General features: G+C 50.1%; 1 protein-coding gene across 1 annotated transcript; it reads left to right on the top strand.

The window, feature by feature from the left end:
- The first annotated feature begins 16 nt into the window (after positions 1 to 16).
- FAM167A (family with sequence similarity 167 member A) lies at positions 17 to 21,722 on the top strand. The gene is made up of 3 exons (XM_005495420.4): positions 17 to 227; positions 8,097 to 8,631; positions 19,356 to 21,722. Exons 2-3 carry the CDS (start codon positions 8,254 to 8,256, stop codon positions 19,617 to 19,619), a joined length of 642 nt encoding a protein of 213 aa, XP_005495477.2. The 5' UTR covers positions 17 to 227; positions 8,097 to 8,253; the 3' UTR covers positions 19,620 to 21,722.
- The last annotated feature ends 73 nt before the right edge of the window (positions 21,723 to 21,795 follow it).

Raw genomic sequence — 21,795 nt, 5'->3', positions numbered from 1 at the left:
AAAGTCCCCTAAATGAAAAAAAAAATAAAAAGGCAAAAAACAACAAACCAACCACCACACGCACAGATTGCTGGAGCGAGACACAGAGGAGGAGGAGGAGGAGGATGAGACAGGCTCCGGGAGGAGGCACTGGTGACACCGCTCTGCGAACACCAAGTTGGGGAGCCGAGGTGCAAGGAGGGAGCCGAGATGTCCGTGCCATAATCCCCGATCCGACTCCAGCCCCGGTAAGTTTTGGTGCTGGTGATGGCTTGGGGGGGACAGAGCCACCCAGCACGGAGCTGTGGGGGACCCCAGCGTGGCGGGCACCGAACCGGGGGCTGGCGAGCCGGCACTGCTGTGATGGGGTTTGCAAAGTGTCCCCCCCTGCAAGCGACATTCCCTGGAGATGGCTCCCCATTGACTGGGAATGTCTGAATCCTCCTTTCCCGTGATATTTGTGGGTTTTCTCTCAGCTGGGAGCAGCGTGGGGCTCCTCACCCTCTCCAGGAGGATTTTTCTGATTTTTTCCTCGCTGGGTGAGGTGTGACAGGGGAGGGGATGCCCGGGTTTCGGGACCATCACCTGTTGCTCCCACTGCCCCCAGCCTGGGATGTGCTGGAGCCCCGGAAACCTTTCCCGAACCTGGAAAGGTTGGTGGGGTTGTGCAGTGCAGACATGGTGGGATGAGCCCCGCAGGGCGTAGCTACCTCTGGGTTTTGAATCAAAAAAAAAAAAAATAAACCTGCTACCTCTGGTTTTTGAATGAAAAAAAAAAAACCCTGTGCTGAGCAGAGCAGGTTTCCACCTGCTCGGGTCTGGCCCTCGCAGCTCAGGTTTACACGGAGAAGGGGAAAAAAAATAAAATAACAACAAAACCCAGACAGAACTTCTTCAGAGCCCTTTATAACAGCTTGGGGCTAATTGCTAAAATAATAGCACCAGCTTGCAGCACGAGTGTTTGTGCCCGAACAGCCCGGGGTGTGCAGCATCCCCATCCCACAGCCACAGGGCTGGCACCTCTTTAAGGACATCCCTCCCTGCATCCCTGTGATGCTTCCCCTGTTATTCCACAATCCGGAGCTTTCCTACATCGGAGACCTCAGCAGAGGCAGGAGGGGGAGGTGGGAATGGATGAAAAGCAAGTTCCTGGCTTCCAGCGAGGAGCCGATTCCTCTGGCTTTGTCTGCTCATCCCCTGCATCCCAGGAATTCCCCACTTTTCCAGCGGGAACGAGCCTGTTTTGGCTGCCGTGGGTTTGCTCTGTGCCAGCCATCATTTCTGCACAAGGGAGCTGCTGCTGTGTTTTTGCATCCCAGCTCTTCTCTGCTTTCAAATTCCCATTAAATTCCCCTCCACATCCTTCTTGGAGGAGGTCTGTACACCACAAAAATCCACCAGAACGGGAGGAATCCGGCTTGCAACAGCCCCGCAGCCATTAGGTGTTTGCAAAATGTAGCAGAGACACTGCAGGGAAAAATAAAAAAAATAAAAATAATCAGCCTCAGAGCAGCGTAGCCCTTCTGGAGGGAGGGAGAGGAGGGTCTGTTTGCAACCAGCTGATCTTAAATGGTTTTAAATGCCACAGTGCAGCTCAGCACTGGGAGAAGACAGGTCTGGGGACAGGGCTTGGGTGATCATGGCTTGGATAATTGGATGGGACAGGGGGCATGTAAAGGGGATTAGGGGGTCACCGAGGGGCTGACCCCACTCCCCTGATGGTGTTAACTTGGAGCCTGGGGGTCTCCAGCGACCCTGGCGTTGTCCTTGCAGGAGCTGAGCTGGGTGCTGGGCAGATTGGAGCTCAACAAAACAAAACAAAAAGGTTGGGTTGTTTGGTTTTTTTCTTTCTGTAAACACACCCTTGCATGCTGCATCTGGAGGGGAAAAATAGCTCCCCGTGCTAGTCTCCTGGGAAGGGAGCATTTCTCAGCCTGCCCTGGCTCATTCCCAAGGAATCCCAGCCCTTTTCATTACCCTGGGCACACAGGCAGGGCAATGAAACATTGCCCAGGCCGTGCCTGGGGTGGCAGTGGGGAAAAAGGGGGAACAACCAGCTGTGCCAAGCCACAGGTGCTTTGAGGGCATCTCTGGGAACAGCTTGGCTGTGCCACCTCCAAATTTAGCTCCAAAATCTGCTGGGAGCATTGGGCAGTGATGGAGAAGAAACCTTGCCTATGATCCATGGCTCCACAGAGCTCAGAACATACCAAGGTGGACATGGTGACTTCACCAAGAGCCTGAAAACTTCCCTTTGCTCCTGCTCCTTAATCCTTTTCCTCCTGACAGGAGTCCTACCTAGCTTGGGCTGGTGGGTTGTAAGCACTGACCCCCATTCAGCTCCCCAGTTTGCAGCCACTTCCAGCTGACTGGAAGACTGGTTTGCTGGAATGCCAAGGATTTCCACACAAAGCCTGGAAATCTGCTGATCCAGGGGAGCCTGACTGGTCTGAAAATGGAGCTGCAAGGGTCCCTGTGAAGCAGGCAGCAGCCCCAGCCCTGCTGCCTCACCAGGAGCCTGTGTGGGGGACGCAGGAGGGATGAGGTGTAATCGGGCAGGAAGGTGCAAATGTGTTTATTGAAACAGGTTCTGACTCTGCCTGTGATGCTGGAAATCAGCCAGGGAGAAGTGCCTCGGGGCAGGGAGTGCAAACTGGTCCCCTCTAATCTCACAGAATCACAAAATGGTTTGGGCTGGAAGGGAGGTCCTTCCATAAAGCTCATCCACCCCCTGCCATGGACAGGAACACCTTCCACTGCCCCAGGTTGCTCCAAGCCCTGTCCAGCCTGGCCTTGGGCACTGCCAGGGTTGGGGCAGCCATCTCTGCTTCCTCCACTCCTCTGATGGATTTTCTGCAGCCCCCACTGCCCTCCTGTCCTCCCTTGCAGTGTTCAGGGCTCTTTCTGGAGGCCATTTGGGGGAAGGAGGATGTGCTGGAGCAAACCCTCATCTTGCTCCAGGTCATATGCGAATGGAAAGCCTCTCTTTTCCCCATTTTAGATGAATGCCATGGCCACATTATGCTTGTAATGCCCATTTTAGTCTCTTCAGTGCTGTCATTTTTCTATGGAGAAAGGAACAAGCTCACAGACAGGAGTGTAGCCAGCAGGTCTCCGTGTGCTCAGTGTCACTGAGGGCTCTGCCATGGCTCTTCCAACATGGGCAGAGCCCTTTCCATCCTGTCCCAAGCATCCTGAGCAGGCAGAGAGCATCTGATCCTCACAGCCCCAGTTCCAGCCCTTGGAGCATGTCCTGGCTCCTCGGGATCAGACAGCTCTTCCTGGTGCTGGGATTTTGTCCTTTTGAAGGGAAGGAAGCTGAAGGTCACCAGGGACCAGGCTGCTTTTCTGCACGGGAGGATTTCAGCTGCTACAGAAAGGTTTGGGTGGGTAAACACTGAATAATAAAATCCAGGGAAAACAGCTCTCCTCAGGGTCAGTGGGATGCCTGGGGATTTGTTCTCCACCTCTGCAGGGCCCTTGTGCAGAGCCAGCAGGATAAGGGGGGCTCTGGCAGAGTGAGGAACCCCCAGCTCACCAAATCCACACAGCACAGCAGCTCGTCTCCTGACAGAGCTCATTCTGGCATGGAGAAGGGAATGAGTGATGTGCAACCACCCTGAAAGGGATCCACCAGCTCCAGGGAGCTGCAATGTTGATCCTGATGGGTCTTTCCTTCCCTCAGCCCATTTCTGAGGCCTCTGAGTCTCTGCTGCCCTGAGGACGCTCTGGAACACCCATCCAACCTCAGCCTTACTCCATTGCTATGGCAACCCCTTCTCACAGGCATCTCCTCCTCCTCTCTGCCCCTCTCCCAACCTGCAGCAGACACCCAGGGGGGGTCAGTCACCCCCACCCCATCCCTGTGCCATTGCTGTGTGTCTTGGTTTGGAAAGACAGGCATCTGCTAAGGAAGGCAGGAGCCTCCCCTGAAATGGAGAATGTAAATCCTCCCCACCCCTCCAAATTGCTATAAATTTTAAATTAAGGGGCTCTCAGGCAAAAATATGGGAGTAGGAAATAACAGTTCTTTAATAGGGAAAAGAAAAAAAAATAAAAGGATAAAATAAACAATGCAGTACACTAGAACAACACTGACAGAGTCAGAACACAACCTGACACCCTGTGGGTCAGGGTGTTGGTAGCAGTCCAATTGGAAATGTGGCTGCAGCCCTCCTGGAGTGTCAGGTGTGGTTCTGTTGGAGCAGGGGGTCCTGTAGAGAAGGATGTATTCTTCCTCTGAAGATCTAGTGGAAGAAGAGACAGCTGCTGTTCCTCTGGGGAATCCTATGGAGAAAGCCGTGCTGGTGTCTCAAAAACCTCTGGATTATATCTGGGTAGGAATGCTTGGCTCCTCCCTCTGGGCTCACATCTCCCAATGGGATGCTGTAGTTCTTATCAGCCATGCAGTGACATTCAATAGCTGTTATCAGCAGATGTCCCCTCCCGAGGGAGGAGTGATTGTGGTCACTCAAAGAGAGAGATAAGGCCAACTCCCCATTTGACAGAGGTAATCTGCCAAACAGATAGTAATGGAAAACAACTTGCATTGCAATCTTCAACACTGTGCATGGAGGGAGGCAAACACAGCTCTCCCTGCACACCAGGCAGTGTCCCCCACCTCTCACTCCACCTCGGTGTTCCTTCATCCCACCTGTGCAGGCTCAGGGTCCTCCTCTGCTGCTGGGAGCTGCAGAGCTGGATGGAGATGCTGGCAGCTTGGATTCACTCCAGGGCTTTCCTCTGTAGGACCAGGTGGTATCTGGGTGACCCCTGTGCAAACCTGCAGAGCAAATGATCAGGAGAAGCAAACTCCACGGATGATGGGAGGTGTCCCTGCACCCAGTGGATGAGAGCACCAGCACCCAGATGAGACCTGGGGACACCAGAGGTGAATTCTGAATTCTGTACATCTCTGAAAACCCTCAGAGCTTTTTCCCTGCAGGCCAGTTGCACAGACTGACTTCTCAGTGAGAGGGAAACTGAGGCACAGAGGGGCTGAGGTGCTTTTTGGAGGTCATTCACAGGCTGAAGCATTGCCTCTGCCCTGTTTGCTCCATGCCAGAAGCGTCACCTGTGGTGTGTGTGGGCAAAAGGGCTTCTGTCAGCTGAGCTTTTCTTTCCTATCGAGGATTTTTTGCCTTCCCTGCTTTCAGAGGAGCAGAATTTCTCTAACACACACTCCTGCAGCCACTGCTGCTCCTCTGCAATAAGAAATGGTGTTACAAGAATCCACAGCCCACCAGGAACAGTGAAGGAAGAAGAATAATTTGCTCTCCACAGCTCCTCCTTGGCTAATTGTTGAATTCCCAGTTTAACATTCCTGTTATTTCTCCATCCCAGGCTGGTGCTTCTGCTGATCCCTTGGGGTAGGTCAGTTGACTTCTCCAGTGGAAATCTAATACCAGAAAGAAATTAAAAGGGGTTTTTGTTGTTGTCTCAGTGACCTGTTGTGTTCTGTACTTTCAGGATTCATCTAAGGGAAGGGGGGATTCATCTGAGTGAGGTGTGAGCAAACCCTCCCCCTGTTTTGGGGCTGAACTCGTTACCCCTAATTAGGAGTGGCACAAACTCCCTGTGGCAGGTGTGATAATGAGACAAATCAAGGATTAATCACTTAAATCCCCTCTCACAGGCCAGCCCAGGGGGAGCCAAGCCTTGGGCAGGGAGACTGGGAGGATGTGGATTTGAGCCAGGGGCAGGTTTGTTCCTGGGAATTTAGGAGCTCTCAGGGTTTGTGTTACAGCACAAGGGCATTTTTCTCACACTTACAACTTTCAGATCCCTTTCTCCACAGCAGGTCCTTGATCCAAGTCCAAGATATTGATAGGAAATTAGAGGTGGCTCCCTTCTCTCACTTTGGAGTTTAGACAGGCTGGGGAATGCTGCCAACTTAAGGGGCGTCCCTGCAGAGGGAATGAGACTTTTCATGTTACACCAGGGAGAAAGAGAAGGATGGGCTGAATCAATGCTGCTTTTAGGGCAAAAAAATCAAATCTCCTCCAAAACTGCTGGGAGTTGTGGTGACAGGGAGGGAGAGATGGCAGCAGGGTTGTGACAAATGGGATGCTCCAAGCTGCTGTTCTGTTTTCATGGTCCAATGCTCTAAATGCTATCTGAGCTGTGCCCAGGGCTCAAATACCAGGGTCCATTGCCACCCTGAGGATCCCATACATGCTGAAAAACAGGACAAAAGAGTTTGTGTGGGGCTCTGTTTTGTAGCTGTGGCATTCAGAAAATTATAAAAATATGATCTTTCCTGGGGATTAGCAAATCCAATGTGGAACTGCAGCAGGCTCTGGGATTGCTGGGTTTGGGCCACCCTCAGCAATCTCCACAGAGGTCTCATAGGAAAGAGAAAAAAAAGCTCAGAAATGAGGTATTTAGAGTCATTACTTGTTTTCCTTTATTGATTTGGGGAGGCTGGAGCAGGAGGAAAGGTAAATTCATCGACATGCCCTGGGCCCTGCAGAGAACTCTTCCACCAGGGCAGCTCACTGCTCTCCCCTCTCTTTTCCAACAGAAAAAGGAAAAATTTTGCTGTTCCAGGCACGAGAGCTGTTGGCTCCAACCTGCCAGAGTGTCTGTGTGTGCTCCCTCTCCCTGTAAAACTCTCATTAACATAAATAGGAGCAGGAAGGAGACCACAACATGAGTAATCCTCCACCCCCACACTGTCTGTGTGTATGCTCTCAACTCCTCCTCCAGCTTGTGTGCCCCCCACACAATTGTTGGGATAAGTCTTGCTCTCACTCAGTGTTTATTTTAAATCGAATCTTCTTTCTGAAAAGGTTGGAGAGGCGTAATTATGGTCTGGATTTCAGAGCTGCACATGCCTCTGTGGGAATGGCAGGCAGGAGAATGGCTGAGTGGCTCTAGGAAGCTGCACACATCCTGCCTGGTTTTCCAGGCACCTCACCAGGCAGGCAGAGAAGTGTTTTGGTTTGTGCCTGACGTTTAGAGGAGAGCTCTGGATCTATTCCTAGCTCAGCTAGAGATGAGCACACGACCTTGAGAATGTCTCCTATCTGATCCTGCTGGCAAATGAACACAGAAGCTGCCTGATCTTAACTCTTGAGGAGTTCTCTTCCCCTCCAGGCCCCAGGGTTTGTCAGACAAGCTGTGGGCACAGCTTCCATGAGTGCTGGCAGGAGGAGGAGTGGGGAGGAACTCCTGGTTTCCCTGCGCTGCTGCTCCTAAGGGTGTTTACAAGGGACCATTCCTACTGGACAAACTGGGCATGGCCAGTGATGGAAACCATAAGTCCAAGCCTCCCTGGGTGTCTGAGCCCAGACCATGCCAGCACCCCAGGGAGTTCCTCACCTGGCTGGGAGCACTGGGCCAGGAGGGAGCTGAATCCTCAGTCTGCAGCTTTGGCAAACCCAGAACTAAACCCAGATCTTAAACTGGAGGGTAGTGTGGTGTGGGGAAGAATAAATCCTTTTTTCCAGTTCTCCTTTTGACTCAAACTCCTGGGAGAAGTTTGGGTTGGCAGAATCACAGAATGGTTTTTGTTGAAAGGGACTTTAAAGATCCCACCTGCTACCATGGGCAGGGACACCTTCCATTATCCCAGGCTGATCCAAGCCCTGTCCAACCTGGCCTTGGACACTTCCAGGGATCTAGGTGCAGCCACAGCTTCTTTGGGCACCCTGTGCCAAGGCCTCCCCACCCTCACAGCCAAGAATTCCTTCCTAAAATTTAATCCAAACTTCCCCTCTTTCAGGTTGCCCTATTTCATCTGGACCTGATTTGCCCAGATGGGGAAATGTGGGTTTGCCAGGCAGAAAATCAGCAAAACCAGACATCCCAACCTCCAGCAGCAGACACTGCTGTCTCCAGAGAACTTTGGGGTCTGGGAATGTGTTCTGGCCTCCTTGGCCACCCTTCTGTGGCCCCTGGAGTTAAGATTTGAGGTGTGGGTAACCAGAGCTTTGCTGAAAGCCAGAGCCTGTCTGTTCCTGCCCCAGAGCACTCAGATAACCGAGGTGAGGTCACCCTCCCCTGCAGCACCTTGGCACTGAGCCTCTCCCAAAACCCTCACAAGAGCTGTCTCTCTTTCCTCACTCCCTTTTCCTTCTCAAAACCAATCCTTTTTCTTTTTCTTCTTCTTCTAGGTATTCATCCAGGGCTGGTTTGGTGCTTGAAGAGGAGCCCACACCTCAGCTGTCCTCCAGGGAGCTGTGCTGAGCACCCTGGTCAAAACTTGAGGATTCTCATCTCCATCCCTGGTCCTTTCCAGCCCACCTCTATGCCTTTGGACTCCCAGAGAGGATGGCTGTGCCCCAAATCCAAATAGAAGAGGCCCTGGACAGCATGGATGCTGGGTCTGGGGGGGTTCCTCCTCCAGATGATCACCTGAGGACCCTCAAGGCACTGACAGAGAAGCTGAGACTGGAGACCAGGCGCCCTTCCTACTTGGAATGGAAGGCAAAGCTGGAGGAGCAGGCTTGGAAGAGCCCCCAGGCCGACAGGGACAGGGAGGACGAGGCCACCAAGGGCAAAAAGAGCCCAGAGGAGACTGTGCCCATGAGAAAGGTGCAGCTGCACCTCAATGGGAGCCCTGCCCAGGACAAGGGGACTGTCACCTCGGGGAGGATAGGTGGCTTTGAGAGCATCGACGAGGCTTTGACGTGGCTCAGGAAGGAGCTGGTGAGTGATTGCCTCTCCCTGTCCCTGCTAGCACAGATTTTCAAGAGGGATAAAAATGAAAGAGTGGGGGAACTCCTTGTTGCTACCTGCCTTCAGCCCCAGGTGGAAAAGCAACAATCAGTCATTGTGTTTTCCATCACTAGTTGAATTTTCCATCACTCATTTTGTTTTCCACACCTGGCTCTTCCAGACCCATCCTCTGTTGCTTTTTTCTTGTTTCAAACCCAGTCCACATTTCTGTCATCCCTCCAATCCCAGCCTTGGGCCCTGTCTCACACATCTGTTTATTTCTGGTTTCTATGTGCTGGATATTTCACAGAAAATGAGAGGACAAAAATCCTTTGTCTTTTCTAGGAACCTGTGATAGGAAAATCCAGAGAGCCAGGGCTGGAATTCACCTTTTCTCTGTCACTTTGCTATCTTGGTTTTTGGCACAAATTTATCCTGGGCCTGACCCAGCTGAGCTCAGGAGTCAGCACAGCCTGGGGATAACTCCCAGGGGGATGCACCAGTCCTGGCAGAGCTCAAGAAATGTTTGGGAAACACTCCCAGGCACTTCCAGTGATTTTGGGGTTGTCCTGTGCAAGGCCAGGTGTTGGAATTGATGATCCTTGAGGGTCCCTTCCCTTTTGGGGTATTCTGTGATTCCCTGGAGGTTGATAGGATTGGTATGTCCCTGTCAGGGCTGGAGACTGAGCTCAGGTGCTCTTCACAAGAGCAGAAGCAATCAGACACCAAAACCACACTCCCCTTCTCCTCACTGGCATGAAAACTCTTTATTATTTGGCCCAAATCACTGGAAGTGACTCATGACACGTGGCTTTGTTTCTGTTGCCCAGTTGGAATTTTGCCTGTGAGTCCCAGCAGGAATATTTGCAGCAGGAGCTGGGACCTCACTTGTGGCCAACACTTGTGAAAATGTTCCTGTGCAGACACTTTGTTTTTGAGAGAAGCACTGAAATCTTTGAGGAAAGTTTCTGACAAAAATAAATGACAGTTTTAAAGATTTCTTTGTGATTTTTGCTTCAGATAATGTTGATTTGTCAGCTTTCTGTTGCTGCATTCTCCCAACTCCGCTGGTCCCCTGAGGGTTTATTTACAGAGGTGGTTCTGGATATTGCACTTTGGTGACCTTGTTTCTTAGGATCATGAGATCCTAAGAAAATTTCAGGAATTCAGGACTATTAGGAACAGCTTGGAGATGATCCCCTACAAGCCCTCAGTGCTCTGGAGAACCTCAGTTCTGTGACCAGAATCTGGGTGTAATCTTAAATTCACACTTGATGGAAACCCTGAATCTCAAGACGATCAAAGAGAGTAAGAAGCAGATTTTCCTTCTCAGAACCCTGGATTTGAAAAAATTTGGGGTTTTCTTTCAATCTCTGCCCATGATGGAAGTACAAATTGTCTCAGAGTCTGACTCTACCCCTTAGACTGGGGTGTGGTATCTAAACCACCATCTGTCAAAAACTGAAAGTTTGAATTAAAGACGAAAAAAGGCCAAGCAAACTCTAATTGTTCCTCACTTTCCATTTCCCAGCCACTTAATTACACCAGTCTTTGCTGAATCTGGACATGACTGGTAATTTAGAACAATTTCCCCAAAAGAGAGAGCAATTTTTTGACTGACCACAGGGTGAAATAGCTGAGCTGGAGGCACGAGTGTGGGTAAGAGCTGCCAGCATAGCCAGGCCATCCCATCACATGGTGCTGGAACCAAAAGGTGCATTTCACATTACATTTCAAGGGTGAAATGTAGTTTCTTGTCAAATAAAGGAACAAGCTTCCAAAGATCCCAACACAGACAAGATTTCTCCTCTTGTTGTGGTAGCAGAGCCATCAGGGAGGCTCCACAGCAGTATGAAGCCCAGAAACCAACCAGATCCTGTGCTGATCCCCCAGTGTGGGCAGCAGAGGAGGGGGAATTCTGCCTCTCTCAGGTGAGACCCCACCTGCAGAGCTGCCCCAGCACAGGAAGGACCTGGAGGTGCTGGAGAGAGTCCAGAGGAGGCACCAGGATGAGCAGAGGGATGGAGCAGCCCTGCTGTGAGGAAAGGCTGAGGGAACTGGGATTGTTCAGCCTGGAGAATGCTTCAGTATGACCTAATTGTGGTCTTTCAGTTCCTGAAGCAGCTTCCAAGAAAGATGGAGAAGGACTTTGGATAAGGACCTGGAGGGACAGGACAAGGGGTAATGGCTTCCTGCTGCCAGAGGTCAGGGATAGATGGAATATTGGGAAGGAATTGTTCCCTGTGAGGGTGAGGAGGGCACCCAGAGAAGCTGTGGCTGCCCCTGGATTCCTGGAAGTGTCCAAGGCCAGGCTGGACAGGGCTTGGAGTGACCTGGGATAGTGGAAGTTGTCCCTGCCCATGGCAGGCTGGAACAAGATGAGCTTTAAGGTCCCTTCCAACCTAAACTCTTCCATGATTCTGTGATCCCACAAAGTGGTTATTTAGGGTCTGTAGGGTTCACCTTGCCAAAGAAGAGGCAAAGCCTGGTGAATGTGGAGATTCTTCCCATGCAGGAAAGAAGAGCAGCTGCCTTGTCCTTAGGGAGTGAGATGAAGAGCGTGCAGCTCCATCACCCCAGCCCTCGGCACAGCTCCCAGCCTGTTCAGGCTGGGTTGTTTCAACAGCTTCACCCTGGAATGGTTCTGGCTTGTCCCAGGGAGCTCCTGCCAAGCACTTGGAGCTTCAGGAGTTTGCACATGCTGGGGGCTGTTCCCATCAGGCAGCTGGTACAGGACCACCCAGTTCTGGATTTAACTCTGTCCCAGCCAAAAGCAGCAGAGGCAGGAGAGTAAATTTGGTGCTATCATAGAAGGGTTTAGGTTGGGAAAGCCCCTTAAGATTAAGGCCAAACACTCCCCAGCACTAAACCATATCCCCAAGCCACATCCACACAGCTTTTAAACCCCTCCAGGGATGGGGATTCCTCCTCTGCCCTGGACAATCCTTTTCCTGAAGAAATTTTTCCCCAATTTAAACCTCTCTTGGTGCAATTGGAGGCCATTTCCTCTTTCCCTCCCTCTCTTGTCACTCCCAATCCACACAAAAGCCATCATCTGACACTGCAAGGAATTTTCCTCTCTGTTTTCAGAGTCTGCTCTGCTTTGACTTCAGACAGGTTCAGGCTGCTCACATTGAGGAGTGAAGCAAAAGACAAAACCCAAGGTTTTATTGTCCATCTGCTGTCAGAACCCAAGACATTCCTCTAACTGCCCTAAAAGTCTTGAAATCCTGGCAAGGGGCTCAGAAACTTTGGCACGGAGTCAAAGACATCAATTTTAACTCATAGAAACAATTACCGACCTTATGGGAAAAGTTACAACCCACAAAAATTTGAATTAAATGATAGTAAATTTATCACAAAATGAAAAAGTAAAATTTTAAAGTTTTTAGAATAGAAGTTCGAAAAGCAAAATTTAAGAATCTAAATGTGTCCTGTCTTCCTTCTTCTTCTTGTCCTCCATCTTCTGCTGTGATAGTAACACTTTTACATTATTTTAAGATAAAGTGTCTAACTTAGGTAATAAGTATTTAAAAATTATTGTAAATAAAGTACAGGTAGTTTTTAGTATGAAAAGATAACACCACCCTGAGAGCAGTCAGTGTGTGCCTCAACCTGACCTGCTGGACAGACTCCACAGGTCCAAAAGAAAGTGTATGAGATAAGAGAAAACAAACAACCTTAAAAGCCAGAACTGAAAAATCCCAACTTCTTCTTCAAGCACAAAGCTGAGAAAAAAGACCTTTTAGTACCTCAAGAGCCATTCCAGCAAGAACAAACCCAAAAATCTGCTTTTCTGGGCCTGTCACCTCAGGTGACCCATGCCAGACCCAGGTTTGTGGGACTGACACAAACCCACAGAGCCTCAGCTGGGCCCTGCTGAGAACCTGCCCCCGAGAAGCTGATTTATTCAGACATGCAAACTGCTCTTGTTTTTGTGCTGAGAGGCTCTGTGGAGGTGTAGGAGCAAATTGCAGCTCTCAGCATGTGCTGAGCTGCCCCGGGGCTGGAGCATTTCCCTCCCCAGCTCCTCCTGCCTCCTCTGTGCCCTTGTGTTTGCCTTTGCACTGTCAAGTGTGGCAGCTCCTCGTCTGTGCTGAGAGCAAAACCATTGCCAGCCCAGGGAGGGTGACAGACTCGAGGGCTGGAGGGGTCACACTTTGCTCTTTGCTTTTGAAATTCACCAGGTTTTACAAGTTATGAAATTAAGCACTCCAAGTCCTCTCCTAAGTGTGGTTGAAGTACAGCCCTGTGAATAGAGACATCTTAGAACAGTTCTAACTTTGTCCTTTTAGGAAAAATTAGTTTTCTATCTCAAATTCACCAGTTTGGCCCTGAAATCTGAGGGATGTGAGCCAGAATTGCAGGAAAGACCTGAAAAGGAACGCAAATGTCTGGGAAATCATAAAACACCTGAGTCCTGTTAGTCAGATTTTAAAAAAAATTAAATATGAAGTGTTTTTATTTCCATTTGGGATACTCATATTGGCTGAACAAGTGCTTGAGTGAATTTAAACAAAAATACAGCACCAAATTTCCTCATTATGACTCTGAGGAACCCTGGCACAGGGTGCTCAGAGAAACTGTGGAGTCCCCATCCCTGGAATGTCCAAAGCCAGCTTGGACGATGCTTGGAGCAACCTGGGATAGTGGGGGGTGTCCCTGCCCAGGGCAGGGGGTGGAACAGGATGAGCTTTAAGGTCCTTTCCAACCCAAACCATTCTGTGACTCTGTGACCTCTACTGTTAAATTGCTGAAACTAGGGAAGAGTTTAGGATTTTTTATGGAACAGGACCATCCCCAAGGGTCAGTTTGGGTGCAGCCACTCTGTTTTGGGGAGAGAGGAAGGCAACAGTGAGGAAAAGTGAGATTTGGGATGCACAACATGGTCCATCTGGCAAAGAAAGCTCTCCTGGTGGTGGTGGAGAACTCCCAGGCACTCCAGAAGGAGCTGGGATAACTCATCTGGGCCTGTGGGCTGCACCACAAGGGTGTGAGCACCTAAAATTAGCTATGACAGGGCGATATCTCGATATCTGAGCACCTCTGAAGAAGCCCCAAACCAAAACACAGACAATGTGGACTTACCGGAAGGGTTTGGCAAAAAATGGCCAAAAAATGGCTTCTTTGCGCTTGGATTCAAGCACAAAGAAGCACAGGCCAAAGAAGCAAGTGGCCTGTGCTTCTTTGTGCTTGAATCCAAGTGGCTGCACTCAGGAAAGTGCCAATTGACATTTCAGTTTCTTTTGATCTTTTGGAAATAAAAAAGGGCTGGCCCAGTGGGAGCAGCTGCCTCTCCACAGATGAACCCCCTGAGCTTCATGGACCAGGCTGGGACTTCATCCATGGGATTCTTCTCTTTTGGGAAGAGAGGGAAATCTCAAAGAGCTCCTCATCTGCATGCCTCGAGGTGCTGCCTGCTGAAAATCCCCCAAAAGCAATGCAGAGAAAAGATGGGCTGCTGGAAATGGGAAAATTATTGGTCTTCCTGTCTGTTGAAGGCAAAATGGAAGGCAATTGCTTGTAGCAATTTAGGATGAGCCACCTAGACTGGAAATCAGGAAAGAATAATGCAGAGCTTTCTCTTCCTCACCTCTGTTAAAAATCCCTGGGAGACTCTGAGGCCCAATCCAAGCAGAAAATTCCCCCTAGATTCATAAGATCTGGTGGTCGAGCTTTACATTTAAATCCAGCAGTTACTTCTCTGCCAGGAAGGACCTGAGTTTGGTTCCCCTTCCAGCCTGTGAAGTTCAACCTGGCATTCTCTCCTTTCCAACAACATTCCCCACCCATGCTGGTGAGAAACACCTGGACATGGGTGTGCAGAGAGAGGCAGAATGTGTTAAAATGTTGGTTTTCATGAGCAAGACACACTTAAGGTTCTTTCTGCTCTGGCCGTGAGAGGATCAAAGGAAATCCAAAGCCTGGCTTCTGCTGGATGCTCCCCATGGGTTTCTCCAGGATGCTGATCCGGGTGTGGGATCCTGCTGCTGCCTCACATGGACAAACTGGAGTGTGGAGTTCCCTCCTGGGTGAACCCTGCACACCAAAAACCCCACAGCTCCCCGTGGTGTGCCCCTGTAATCCCATTATTCATTGCCAGGCAGATTTGTGGAGCTCTGCTGGCCTGACAACTCTGCTGCTTTTAAAGGCCATCACTCATCCTTTCCAGTGATTGTTTGGTCCTCAGCATGGAGCAGGGGGAATGGCTGTAGTATGTGTGCTGAGTCTGTGGGAAAGAGAAGGAGAATGAGGATTTCTGGGTTCTGGCTGAAATTCCTCTAAATATTCTGGGGGTATTTGAACAGAGCAGTGTTTAATGGGACATGGATGCAGCACAGGGGGTTTGCATCTCAAGCCAAGCCCCAGGGATGAGTATGGGGAGTGAGAGTTCATGCCCTGCAGAGCAGCTCCACTTTGGTGCTCTGCCCAGCTGCCTCCACAGGACCTGTCACCAGGCAAGGAACTCCCAAGCCCTTGGGAAGACAAGGCAGCCTTCCAAGGAGCCCAGGCAGTGCCAGCCCTCAGCCCATCTTCCATCCCCTCCTTCTGCACATCATCCCCTCATAGAAACATGGAATTGTTAAGGAAAAGCCCTCAAAGATCATTGAGTCCAGCTCTTAACCCAGCACTGCCAAGTCTGCCACTAAACCATGTCCCCAAGTGCCACATCCACATGGTTTTAGTCAACCACTGCCAGGCTTTGTTCCTTATCTTCATTTTCTAGAGGGCTTTGCCTTCCAGCTTGTGGGAAATCAAACATATTCCTCCAATGAGGGAAAAAAAGAACCAGTCAAAAAATGTAAAGCTGGTTTGCAAGAGAAAAAAAGCACCTATAACTCACAGCTCTCTGCACAATGGCCTCATAATTCTCTTTTAAATGATGTTGGTTTTTTTTTTTTTTTTTGGCAGCAGAGGCTTTTTTAATCCCACATTCTTCCAAATATTCAATGAAAGCCTTTGTTGGCATTTCTTAGGTAACTTGATACACCAAGAAGAAAGAATGACCCAGGGTCACTTCAAAAACACCTGTGATCACCTCCTGATAAAATGTCAGCATTTATTGTGAGACGGGGCAAAATCACAACAGAATAGGGTTGTGGTTTTTTTATTGTAACTCAGGTGGAAGAATAAAAACTGCCAAGTGGCATTACTCTGCTGGGAGCACAGGTTATGAGGTCTGAGAGGAAATATTGGGGTTTTTTTGATAAAGGTAAATGACCACAACCTGCCAACAACATTGAGAGAGATTTCCTGAGAGAGAGAGAGAGAGAAAGATTCACTAAGAGATAGGTACAAAGGTGACTTAATCCTCTCCAGACAGCCAAGCTGGAGTCTTATTTAATCAGGCAAGGTCCTCCAGGATGCCTCTGTAGTGTCAGAGAATCATAGAATGGTTTGGGTTTGAAGGGATTTAGATATTAGAAAAGAATTCTTCCCTGTGAGAGTGGTGAGGCCTTGACACAGTTTCCCATCCCTAGCAGTGCTCATGGCCAAATTGGATGGGGCTTGGAGCAGCCTGGGATAGTGGAAGGTGTCCCTGCCCATGGCAGGGGTTGGCACTGGGTGAGTTTTAAGGTTTCTTCCAACCCAAACCATTCTGGGATTCTCTGATTGCCTGGAGGAGGAGGGATTATGGCAAAAGCTAAACAACCCTGAGGCTGCTCTGGTTCACACCATCCTTGCAGCAACCCTTGGAAAGGGGTAATGGAAAGGTCTCATGTGGGAATATCAGGGTTCTTGTGGGATCTCTCAAGGGGATCTTTTCTTCCTCACTTCCCTTCTGCATCTTCATGCATAACCCACCAGGCCAGGAATAATTCACTCCCTTTCCCCAGACCTGCATCTGCACCCACAAACTGAGCAGCTCATTTCCAGGCCTGGAGGGAAACTGATATGGTCTGGTCACATCCATGCTGCTAAAATCCAGGAAAAGGAAATTTATCCCAAAACACAGCATCACAGAGTCCTAGAACTGGCTGAGTTGGAAGGGGCCTTGGAGATCATCCTGTTCCTACCCCTTCTGGTGAGCATGTTCGGCTTCTTTTCCACCTTCTTTTCTTTTTAGCTTTTGTGGTTTTGTTGCTTTTCTGTGAAGAGGGAAGTGGGGTGGGAAGTGGGAATTGTCTTGATTTGCTTTTCCAGCCCTGCCTGCTCCTTTTTGCCAGGCTGATTCCCACACCAAGTGTTCACTCCTTCCATCACTACCCACAGCATCCTGTGGCAATGAATTTTCTTAATTATGAGCTAGAATTTCTTTTTTTTAATAAAAGACCTCTTTCCTTTCATTACTTCTGAATCTTCCACCTTCCCAAGCCAGGTGCCAGGGGAGAAAAAATACCTCTGAAACACTTAAATCATTAGCTTGGAGGTTGTAGTTCTCTGTCCTGTGGGAAACCATGGAGATCCCATCCTGAGAGCCACTTCAAATCACTGAGATAAAATAAACCACAGGGGAGGTGGACTCTGTCATGGGCCAGCTCTGATTTATGCAGGCTGGAAACCCAGGCTGAGTATTTGGAGATCAGTTATTTGGTGTTCTTTTAATTGGTCCTTTCCACCTCTAATTGCTCTGTCTCCCTGTGGCTGCTGCCTTATGAGCAAAATTAATTTGGGCTTTGTTTAATGTTGAGATGGAGGCTCTGAAGCCTGACAGATACCCAAGCCAACAGCCTTGGCACAGCTTTAATTCCACTTTCCTGGTGCTTCTGAAAACACAAGCAGGCACAGAATTTCTCGATTGTTAAAAATTCCCCATCCTGAGCTGGTGTTTTTTTGGGATGCATTGCTGGCTTGGAAGATCCCTGTCTCCCTCACAGATCAAGCACCTCTAGATGAGTTCACAGAATCAGCTAGGTTAGAAAAGATCTTTAAGACTGAGTCCAACCTATGACCCAACACCACCTTGTCAACCATGACATATTTTTTAAAACACTTCAGACTTGTCTTGGTTTGGAAAGACAGGTGCCTGCTAAGGAAGGCAGGAGCCTCCCCTGAAATGGAGAATGTAAACTCTCCCCACCCCTCCGAATTGCTATAAATTTTAAATTAAGGGGCTCTCAAGCAAAAATTATGGTAGCAGGATTAACAGTTCTTTAATAGGGAAGAAAATAAAAGGAGAAAATAAACAATGCAGTAAACTAAAACACTGACAGAGTCAGAACACAACCTGACACCCTGTGGGTCAGGGAGTTGGTAGCAGCCCAATTGGAATTGTGGCTGCAGCCCTCCTGCAGTGTCAGGTCTGGTTCTAGTGGAACAGGGATCCTGTAGAAAAGGGTGTAGTCTTCCAAAGATCCAGTGGAAGAGGCAGCTGCTGTTCCTCTGGGAAATCCAGTGGAGAAGCTGTGTTGGTTTTTCAGAATCTCCAGATTATATCTAGGTAGCAATTCTTGGCTCCTCCCTCTGGGTGGAGCATCTCCCAATGGGATGCTGTAGTTCTTATCAGTCATGCAGAGACATTCAATAGTCTGTTATCAGCAGATGTTCCCCCCCAGAGAGAGGAGTGGGTGTGGAAGAGATAAGGCAAACTGCCCACTTGACAAAAGACAACTGCCATAGAATACATCTTGCTTTGTTGCATTGTGATTTCAGGGTTTACCTCAGAACCTCGGGTCCCTCCCCTGATAACTCCCTCCCAGGTGTGCCAGTCACCTCTCCTTTCCCTCCCTGACCCTTCCCAGCACTGTCTGTCAGTCGTGGCATTCCAGAAGGGCTTCAAGTGATTGACAGATTCAAAGGATGCCCTCTATCCCCGGGGTGACATTGGGCCATCCAGGTGTCCTTTGTCCCTTGAGACCTCCTCTCCTGTACCTGGTTGGTGGGATCCCTACCCCTTCCCTCCCCCTTTCCCTGGGGTTGAAAGGAACAGCAACCAAGCAGTTTGGGGAGTTCTGTTGGAGGAGTTGCTGAATGCAGAAGCCTGTGGGCCAGAATAAAGATCTGGATCCAAACCCTCCATCAGAACCAGCTCCTTTCCTTCACCATTGCCTTAAAGGTTCTCCTCCAGAGGGAAACCTGAGGAGTGGCCCCTCTTAAGGGAGGAGGCTCCATCCCGCAACCACTAGAGCTCTTGCATGCCTAGACTTGTCTCCATGCACCCAGCTGCAACATCTAGCTAGCCAAAAGTGTCTCTGGGGTGAAAACACCACAGGTGCTGCTATTTGGTTCCTTTACCTGGTTGGTGGCTTCCTACCCCTTTCTCTCCCCCTCTCCCTGGGGTTGAAAGGAACAGCAACCGCATGGTCAGAGAGTTCTGTTGGAGCTGTTGCTGGATTCAGAGCCTGTGGGCCAGGAATAAAGCTCTGGATCCAAACCCTCCATCAGAACCGGCTCCTTTCCTTCACCATCACCTTAAAGCTTCTGCACCAGAGGTAACCTGATGAGCAGACCCTGTTACAGGGAAAGCTCCATCCCACCACCACCAGAGCTCTTGCAAGCCTAGACTTGTCTCCATGTGCCCAGCTGCAGCACCCAGCCAGCTAAAAGTGTCTCTGGGGTGAAAACACCACATATCCAGCTAGCCAAAAGTGTCTCTGGGGTGAAACACCACAGTTGCCACTATTTGGTTCAGCACCAAGGGCCAGACAAGCTCAAGCATATCCCATCCAGCTATATTGATAATATTCCAACATTGCCTTGCAATCTGGCACAAGCCTCGAGCAGGGAGGCAGCAAATTCTCCACTAAAAACTCCCTCTCCCCTTCCTTTTCCAGGCAGAAATGCGCCTGCAGGACCAGCAGCTGGCCAGGCAGCTGATGCGGCTGCGCAGCGACATCAACAAGCTGAAGATCGAGCAGACGTGCCACCTGCACCAGCGCATGCTCAACGACGCCACCTTCGAGCTGGAGGAGAGGGACGAGCTCGCCGACCTCTTTTGTGACTTCCCCCTGGTCAGCTCCTTCAGCCTCTCCACGCCCCTCAAGCTCATCGGGGTCACCAAGATGAACATCAACTCCCGCCGGTTCTCGCTATGCTGAACAGGGAGGGGAAGGAGAGAGAAGGATGGGGGAGGAAAGGGGAGAGGGCTCCCTCTGCATCGAGAGGCCAGCGAGGAGAGAGCTTCCCTGGGAAGCTGCAGCTGGTCTTGGTGGCAGAGTGGAGACTGGCACTGGAACGGCCTGGGGATGCTCATGGGGGAAGGCAGGACCTGCGTGGAAGAAGCCTGGAGAGCATCCAGACCCAACACGCGCACTCAGCTCCTTTGCCAAGCCCCTTCTCCTCCTCTTCCTCTCACAGGACACAGCTTGGTGTGGGTGGTTGTGCTCAAAAATCAAAGGAGGGGTCAAAGATCTGCCACAAAGAAAATCCCTCTTCCCTTCCCCTTCCCCTCCTCCCAGGCTGGAGCAACATCGCTTTCCTCCATGGATGTCCCCTTGGGCACCAGCCCTCAGCCTCTGCTGCTCCAAGTGTGGGATCCATGGGGCTGTTTCAGATGGGAAGTTGATTTCCAGTGGGAAGGAGCCCTCCCATCAAGCAGAGGACTGTGGGTTAAATGGTACCAGCCCCAGGAAGTGGTGAGAAGATGTGTTTGTTGGATTGCTCCGTAGAGTCCAGGGCACTACAGCTTCATTTTGCCTGTGGTATAGATGATGGACTCACCATGGGCACATTCAGAGATTCCAGCTGACTAGAAATCTCCTGTGTGCCCTGGAAATCATACCCAGAGCAATACATGTTTCTGATCCTGTTGGATCCTGTTGTCAGCCCCAAGACCGCCTGTGGTTCACCCAGCAAACAAGGAAATGTTGTTTCCTGTCAGAGAAATCCCCAGGCTGACACCCCCCAACAGCAGCACCAGCAAACCCTGGATCCTCTGTAGCAGCACACATCCATCAGAGAGAGGGACTTCAAGAGGAGAAAGGGGATTTTTGGGTTACGAACTCAAAATGGGACTTAAAATTAAAGGGAGAAATTGCTGTGATGATCTCTGGACCTTCAGCAACACGGGGCGGGTCCCTCCCTGCCCAGCAGAATGTGAGATGGATGCTGTGTTTTCTTGCCTTTCAGTGCACACAGCTGCCTGTACCTGGCATGGGGGGCAGAGGCCTCTGGTGCTGCCCAGCAAGGGACTCCAGAGGTTTTGCCATGGCAATTTTGGGACACCTGGCACCCAAGACAGTGCAGATCAAGCGTGGATGCCTTCAGGCTTTCCCCCCTGTGCCCACCCCACTCCTGATCCTGTCAGAGTGGAACAATCCTGCTCATGATGCCCATACCCATGGCAGGAGTGTTGGAATGAGATGATCTTTCTGGTCCTGTCCAACCCAATCCATTTTAGGATCTCAGCCCAGCTCAGCTCCTCCCCACGTGCCCGAGCAGGAGCAGCTCTTGGCTGAGCAGACCTGGCTGTGCCCAAGGCCTGGGGAGGAGCAGGAGGAGCAGCCCCACTGCTCTGGAAGCTGTGGCTGTGTCGATGTGCCTGTAGCTGTCTGTGAGCTCTGTGTGTGTGTGTGTGTGTGTGTGTCAGTCGCTGTGTGTCCATCTGAGCCCACAGGATGCCTCTCCCATGAGGCTCCAGGCCGGGTTCTTGCCTTTGTTCTGAAACGTGACGGGAACCGCGATCCGGCGAGGATCCGATGTGCCTGGGGGATGAAAGGAGGTTTTCACACCTGGGGCTCCACAGAGAGCTCTAGATTAATGCAGAGAGGACAAATAATTTGTGTTCCTCCGCAGGTCTGCACAGTAGGGATGAATTAAGGGGTTCACAGATATGTGGGGCTGAGGGCTTTGAGATGAGATCAGTCCTTCATCCCCACAACCCCTGGGTGATGCCTTCCCATCCACCCCAAAGCTCCCTCATCTTTCTGCTAAGGAAAGAAGAATTTTAGGCACCAGAGCTTTATCTATACCATCAGCACCACCCCTGGGTGCTGATTCTTGTGCTCCCCAGGTGAGGGAGGTTTATTTTGGGTTGTGGCCAGACTGTCACTTGACCTCTGGGCAAGACAACCAGCCACGGTGCCGTTCAGTTTACTAGGAAGAGCCTTACTTCCCCATGGACATCTTGGAGAAAAAAAAAAAAAAACCACCTCATTAAAATTCTTCTTTGTTTACTTTTTTCATAAAAATAAATCCGTTTTGTGTCCCACATGTTGATTTTTAGACATGTTTTCAATCAGAAGATAGAAATGATGGTTTTTCCATGAAAATAAT

Source organism: Zonotrichia albicollis, chromosome 3 (assembly GCF_047830755.1).
Source record: "Zonotrichia albicollis isolate bZonAlb1 chromosome 3, bZonAlb1.hap1, whole genome shotgun sequence".
NCBI lineage: Eukaryota > Metazoa > Chordata > Aves > Passeriformes > Passerellidae > Zonotrichia > Zonotrichia albicollis.
This window is presented reverse-complemented; position numbering and strand designations above follow the sequence as displayed.

Excerpts from the sequence above, each read along its gene's own strand:
- FAM167A (XM_005495420.4), top strand. The coding sequence starts at position 8,254 with ATGGCTGTGCCCCAAATCCAAATAGAAGAGGCCCTGGACAGCATGGAT. Across the intron at positions 8,632-19,355 it reads CGTGGCTCAGGAAGGAGCTG|GCAGAAATGCGCCTGCAGGA; the intron begins GTGAGTGATTGC and ends TTCCTTTTCCAG.